Raw genomic sequence first — 7,422 nt, 5'->3', positions numbered from 1 at the left:
CCTGGCCAACATGGTGAAACACTGCGTCTACTAAAAATACATTAGCTGGGCATGGTGGCATGTGCCTGTAAAGACAACTACTCGGGAGGTTGAGGCACGAGAATTGCTTGAATCCAGGAAGTGGAGGTTGCAGTGAGCCCAGATTGTGCCATTGCACTCCAGCCTGGGCGACAGAGTGAGACTTCATCTAACAACAACAACAACAAAAGGGGAGGCACTTCTGACACAGGCTGCAACATGGATGAATCTTGAAGACACTATCGTCAGTGAAATAAATATATCACAAAAGGGTAAACACAATGGGGCTGAGTGGCTCACGCCTGTAATCCCAGCACTCCTGGAGGCCGAGGCAGGCGGATCACTTGAAGTCAGGAGTTTGAAACCAGCCTGGCCAACATGACGAAAGCTCGTCTCTACTAAAAATACAAAAATTAGCTGGGCGTGGTGGCTCATGCCTGTAATCCCAGCTACTCGGGAGGCTGAGGCACGAGAATCGCTTGAACCCGGGAGGTGCAGGTTGCAGTGAGCCCAGATCGTGCCACTGTACTCCATCCTGAGTGACAGAATGAGACTCTGTCTCAAAAAAAAAGATAAACACAGTATGATTCCACTGATATCAAGTATTTAGAGTAGTTAAATTCATAGAGTTGGAAAATAAAATGGCGGCCCCCAGGGGTAGGCGAGAGAGAGAGGAATGGAGGGTTTGTTTCATGCGCACAGTTTCCATTTTGAAAGATAAAAATGTTCTGGAGACGATGGTGGTGATGGTTGCCAAACAATGTGAATGTACTTAATGTTATTAAACTGTAAACTTAAAAATAGTGGAAATTGTAAACACTTTTATTGACCCTTCTATATGAAATAATATATATGTATAATTTTTAATATTTATACATGGTATATTTTACCATAATAAAAGATGAAAATTAAAGCATGTGGATCTTTAAAAAGAAAAGAAAGACGCGAATAATACACACAAGCTTTCCCTTGATTAAAGGAAGAGCCCAAAAGCTTCCATGGACACTCATTTTTCTCTTCTTCATCCTGCATTAATGTGAGGAAATCCTTAGAGACTGGAGAACTTGGGCCAGTTTGGCTAATGAGGAGCTCTGTGCATTGAGCCCCTGAGGCCATAGCATAGTAAATACGCAGCCTGTGCCTCCAGCCCTGCAGTGTGAGCTTCCAGTCCAGTGGGCTCCACACCTGTGGTCTGCATCAGGAGGCTCATGTCTGACCCTGTCTTCCTGCCAGTCCTGAGGACGGAGCCTGAGCCTCCATCGCGCACCAGGCAGGGAAGACAGCGGACCTGCTCTCCGTGGTCATGGCCCAGCAGAGGCAAAGCGTGGCTCAGTGAGTGCTGAGGGATGGTCAGGAGCCTCGTTTCCTCATCCTCAGGACAAACAGGACAGTGGGGTGGCAGATGGGAGGACATCAATGTGCAAAATATCAGCTCACATTACTGTGGAGTTTACGTTCTTGGTTGTAGTGGGGACTCAGAAATCTCATTCAAAATTTTGCTTTCCTCCCACACTGGTTGTCCTTTTCATAGACATCTCATGCACAATAGCAGAAAATGAGTCTCTCTAAACTATCCCCTAAGCCCAACAAAAGGATGATGAAGGTGATGATGAGGATAAAGAGGAAGATGACAAACACCATGGCATCATGAACCCTTACTGAGGGCTTCCTAAATGCCAGGCTCTGAGCTCTGTGGTCTCTGCAGCTTGTTTCATTTCATCTGCATCGCCTTCTCCAAGTTATTAGTGCACATTTCATTATTATTTTACAGACTCAAAAAGGAGCAATGCATTTTTATAGTAGAGAAGGGTGACATCCCATTTGAACCAGGCAGTCTAAGTCTAGACACATGGCATTTGGCCAGGCCTCTCCCTGTATCCAACCTGCCCTCTCAAGTCCTTGTCACTTGGGAAGATGCCCCCGCTTACTCTGTCGTTCTCTTTGGGGGTTCCTGGTAGACCACAGCTAGACCAGTGGGTGCCACGCTCACTGTAGCAAGTATAGAAAGGGGAGCTGAGGGCCGGGCGCGGTGGCTCAAGCCTGTAATCCCAGCACTTTGGGAGGCTGAGACGGGCGGATCACGAGGTCAGGAGATCGAGACCATCCTGGCTAACACGGTGAAACCCTATCTCTACTAAAAAATACAAAAAAAAACTAGCCGGGCGAGGTGGCGGGCGCCTGTAGTCCCAGCTACTCGGGAGGCTGACGCAGGAGAATGGCGTAAACCCTGGAGGCGAAGCTTGCAGTGAGCTGAGATCTGGCCACTGCACTCCAGCCTGGGCAAAAGAGCGAGACTCCGTCTCAAAAATAAATAAATAAATAAATAAATAAAAAAGAAAGGGTAGCTGAGATCACACCAGAGACCCCAGAAAGAATTGGTACAGGATCATTCAGGGCACATCTCTCCCTTGCCCCTGTTCCTGGCTTTCCTTGTAGCTCTCGACTTCCACAAAGGAGTCATCAATTCAGGGTTTGGCTTCCATTCCTATTGAGGAAGCTGGAAACAGTTTGAAAATGCACCTCAGATGTGCCTGTGGTTAAGACCTTTGACCTCTGCTTAAAACTTCTTGAGAACCGGAAGACCACGAAGTTTTTAGTGCCTGGGTCTTAGAGACTGGCCATTAATGTTGAATACCACCCTTTCTAGTTCTCTGCATGGCAAGGGGCGAGACGTCCGTCCTCTGGGACTCAGCACTGTCATCTGAATTGATTTCTAGTTGACCCAACTGAAGTGGGCAATGATTCAACAGATTGTGGGGGTCCCCTGCGTGATCTCTATGTGATGGATGTGTAAAGTAAAGGCAAACTGAAATTTAGATACATTCCTTAATATTTTAAGCTTAATCTCCATACAATTCAACTGAAATATCCCCTGACTTGAATTTCTGGTGTCCCTGAATTCCAGACAGGACATTTTACGTTGTCCTCATCTCAGTAAGTACTGAGTATTGTGAGAGGAACAAGCGAGTCTCTTTTGCTTCTGATTTCCCAGAGCCTGTATCTTGCTTGGCACACAGGAGATAGCAAAAGTAAAAACCTATGTTAATTATTGAATTGACCCTTCCTTGGTTCACAAAAATTGGCTGTGATCAGCGTGACTTCGACATACTTGATTCTTTGCTGCCTGTTCTTTCATCCCTTTCAGGAATGTGCCATAGAACCAGAGACGACAGGCCAGGCACAATGGCTCACGCCTGTAATCCCAGCACTTTGGGAGGCCGAGGTGGGTGGATCATGAGGTCAGGAGATCGAGACCATCCTGGCCAACATGGTGAAACCCCATCTGTACTAAAATACAAAAAACTAGCCGGGCATGGTGGTGGGCGCTTGTAGTCCCAGCCACTCAGGAGACTGAGGCAGAGGAATTGCTTGATCTCAGGAGGCAGAGGTTGCAGTGAGCCGAGATTGTGCCACTGCACTCCAGCCTGGTGACACAGCGAGATTCCGTCTAAAAAAAAAAAAAAAAAAAAAGAGAAAGAATTAGAGATGATAAAATAACACTCATTTGTGTCTATGTCATGACACGTGGGCCCTCTGATTCTATTGATTAGTATTCACAGCATTCGATTATTCGAAAACCAAGGCAGAGCGTTTCATAAGTATCACAAAAAGAAACAGAGGCGGAAAGAAACGTGGGCAGGTAAACCTGATTGCTTGGACTGAGACACATTTTAGACTTTCACATTATTCCAGAGTCCAAGAAAGTAATCCAAAAGTGTTCTTAGAACTTCATTATCGTTTAACCATCGACAGCTCTGTTGCACACTATGGACATTGGTGTGGTCAGTGCTGGCCTATGGTTACTGCATTTAACTAAAACAAAATTTTTTTTGTTTTGAGACAGCATCTTACTCTGTTGCCCAGGCTGGAGTGCAGTCACGCAATCTCGGTTCACTGCAACCTCTGCCTCCTGGGTTCAAGCGATTCTCCTGCCTCAGCCTCCCGAGTAGCTGGGACTACAGGTGCCCTGCCATGCCGGGCTAACTTTTTGTATTTTTAATAGAGACGGAGTTTCATGATGTTGGCCAGGATGGTCTTGATCTCCTGACCTCGTGAACCTCCTGCCTCGGCCTCCCAAAGTGCTGGGATTACAGTCGTGAGCACCGCGTCCGGCCAAACTTTCTTATGGAAACTCTAAATCCACCTAAGCCAAGAACAGGAGTTATATCTTGAATTTTAAAACAAGGTCCACCTATTTCAGTAAGCAATTACTTTTTTGAAGGAGAAAAGTCAGAAAACATAATGATGAAATCACTAGAACATAACTGGCATGTGGAAATATCTTCTGATTATGAACCATCAATTTGAATTTCATTTCCAGATGACATGGTCTCAGCTGTTATACAGTGTTTAGAAATGTTCTATATCAAGGGAATTTGTGGCAATCTATTAGAATAAAATAATATGTTTGAGTTCTTAATTTCCTTTAATTAGGATAAACGTTTGCTTAAAGTGAAGTCAATGTTTTTATTACCTATTTTTCTTCTGAAAAGATAAGCTGTATTTTCTAGCAATTATGAATTTGTTATATATAATGATCTGGTTCTTGGAATATTCTTGAATCTAGTGTCTCTAGGGCAGGTGTGTATAGCAAGAAGTGAATAACACAAAAATCAATGCTGAAATAATTATAAGAAAATTGGGTTTGTCACAACTGCAAAATACTGCTTAGTGTGCCTTGCTCTGAAATCTGGAAACATTACTTGTGAATTGTTTATATCCAAAATGCAGACACAGTGCTGGGTGTTGGTTTACTTGTTTCCTTTTTTTCAACCCTCTTTTCTACTCAAAAGTTGTCCAAACCATGCAGATCCACGGAATCTAACAGATGTCTCAGAATTCCTCCTCCTGGAACTCTCAGAGGATCCAGAACTGCAACCTGTCCTCGCTGGGCTGTTCCTGTCCATGTACCTGGTCACCGTGCTGGGGAACCTCCTCATCATCCTGGCCATCAGCTCTGACTCCCACCTCCACACCCCCATGTACTTCTTCCTCTCCAACCTGTCCTTGGCTGACATCGGTTTCACCTCCACCACCGTCCCCAAGGTGATTGTGGACATCCAAACTCACAGCAGAGTCATCTCCTATGTGGGCTGCCTGACTCAGATGTCGCTTTTTGCCGTTTTTGGAGGCATGGAAGACATGCTCCTGAGTGTGATGGCTTATGACCGGTTTGTGGCCATTTGTTACCCTCTGTATTATCCAGTCATCATGAACCCATGTTTCTGTGGCTTCCTAGTTTTGTTGTCTTTTTTTCTCAGTCTTTTAGACTCCCAGCTGCACAACTGGATTGCCTTACAAATTACCTGCTTCAAAGATGTGGAAATTCCCAATTTCTTCTGTGACCCCTCTCAACTCCCCCACCTTGCCTGTTGTGACACCTTCACCAATAACATAGTCATGTATTTCCTTGCTGCCATATTTGGTTTTCTTCCCATCTTGGGGATCCTTTTCTCTTATTATAAAATTGTTTCCTCCATTCTGCGGGTTCCATCATCAGGTGGGAGGTATAAAGCCTTCTCCACCTGTGGCTCTCACCTGTCAGTTGTTTGCTTATTTTATGGAACAGGCGTTGGAGGGTACCTCAGTTCAGACGTGTCCTCTTATCCCAGAAAGGGTGCAGTGGCCTCAGTGATGTACACGGTGGTCACCCCCATGCTGAACCCCTTCATCTACAGCCTGAGAAACAGGGACATTCAAAGTGCCCTGCGGCGGCTGCAAGGCAGAATACTCTAATCTCATTATCTTATCTGTTCTATTCTTTAGCGTGGGTTGGAAAAGGCAGCACGGTCAAATATCTAGACCTGCAAAGAATATTGCTTCCTTCATTATGTCTCTAATTGGAATTGCTGAGTATTCTGATATTCTTTGTTCTTAATAAACATCAGGATTGAATCCAATATACCTAGGCAGACTCTTTTAGTTTCTGGGCAATGACCCTGGTATCCAGATGAAATTACATTTCTCTTCTTCTTTTTTTTTTTTTTAAGGATTCTCGCTCTTTTGTCCAGGCTGGAGTGCAGTGGTGCGATCTCAGCTCACTGTGGGAGGTGACAACATGCTAGCAGCCCTCGCTCTCGGCACCTCCTCGGCCTCAGGGCCCACTCTGGCCGTGCTTGGGGAGCCCTTCAGCCCGCCACTGCACTGTGGGAGCTCCTCTCTGGGCTGGCCGAGGCCGGAGCCAGCCCCCTCTGCTTGTGGGGAGGTGTGGAGGGAGAGGCGCGGGCGGGAACCCGGGCTGCGCGCGGCGCTCACAGGCCAGCGCGAGTTCCAGCGGGCGAGGGCGCAGCGGGCCCCGCACTCTGAGCAGCCGCCCGGCGCCGCTGGCCTCAGGCAGTGAGGGGCTTAGCACCCGGGCCAGCAGCTGCAGAGGGTGCGCCGGGTCCCCCAGCAGTACGGGCCCGCAGGCGCTGCGATCGAATTCTCGCAGGGACTCAAGCTGCCTCCCCGCGGGGCAGGGCTCGGGATCTGCAGCCCGCCTATGGCCAAACCCATCCCCGGCCCGCGGTGGGCTCCCGTGTGGCTCCAGCCTCCCCGACGAGCGCCGCCCCTTGCTCCGAGGCGCTCGGTCCCGTCGACCGCACAGGGGATGAGGAGTGCAGGTGCACTGTGCGGGACTGGCGGGCAGCTCCGCCTGTGTCCCGGAACGGTGTCTACTGTGTGAAGCCGGCTGGGCTCCTGAGTGTGGTGGGGACTCGGAGAGCTTTTATGTCTGGCTGAGGGATTGTAGATACACCAATCAGCACTCTGTGTCTAGCTCAGGGTTTGTAAATACACCAATCAGTACTCTGATTAGTTAGTATCTGACCTAATAGGGACTTGGAGAACTTTTCTGTCTAGCACTGGTGTCTAGCTAAAGGATTGTAAACGCACCAATCAGCACTGTGTGTCTAGCTCAAGGTTTGTAAACGCACCAATCAGCACTCTGTCAAAACGGACCAATCAGTTCTCTGTAAAATGGACAAATCAGCACTCTGTAAAATGGACCAATCAGCTCTCTGTAAAATGGACCAATCAGCAGGATGTGGGTGGAGCCAGATAAGGGAATAAAAGCAGGCTGCCACAGCTAGTAGCAAGCTTTATTGGGTTTATTTTTACAGTGTGAGGGCTTTGGTTTTTCCGTGTTTGCAACGACTCTTGTTGCTCGGTTTTTGGGTGCGTGCCATCTTTAAGAGTTGTAACACTCGCTGTGAAGGCCTGCAGCTTCAGTCCTGAGAGCGAGACCACAAACCCACCAGAATGAAGAAGCTCTAGACACATTAACGTCTGAAGGAACAAACTCCGGACACGTCATTTTTAATAACACTCACCGCTGGAGTGTGCAGCTTCATTCTTGAGGTCAGTGAGACCAAGAACCCACCAACTTTGGGCATAAGTGCAATCTCCATTTCCATGGTTAAAGCG

The 7,422-nt window shown here is 47.4% G+C and overlaps 1 protein-coding gene across 1 annotated transcript; it reads left to right on the top strand.

Annotated features, from left to right (window-relative positions):
* The first annotated feature begins 1,321 nt into the window (after positions 1 to 1,321).
* On the top strand, positions 1,322 to 5,754 carry LOC126942718 (olfactory receptor 7E24-like). Its single transcript, XM_050770671.1, has 2 exons — positions 1,322 to 1,350; positions 4,812 to 5,754. The coding sequence occupies exons 1-2, from the start codon at positions 1,322 to 1,324 to the stop codon at positions 5,752 to 5,754; spliced, it is 972 nt and encodes a 323-aa protein (XP_050626628.1).
* The last annotated feature ends 1,668 nt before the right edge of the window (positions 5,755 to 7,422 follow it).

The sequence above is a fragment of the Macaca thibetana genome, chromosome 19, assembly GCF_024542745.1.
Source record: "Macaca thibetana thibetana isolate TM-01 chromosome 19, ASM2454274v1, whole genome shotgun sequence".
In the NCBI taxonomy this organism is placed as follows: Eukaryota; Metazoa; Chordata; class Mammalia; order Primates; family Cercopithecidae; genus Macaca; species Macaca thibetana.
The sequence above is the reverse complement of the archived record's forward strand: the minus strand, read 5'-3'. Positions and strand labels throughout refer to the sequence as shown.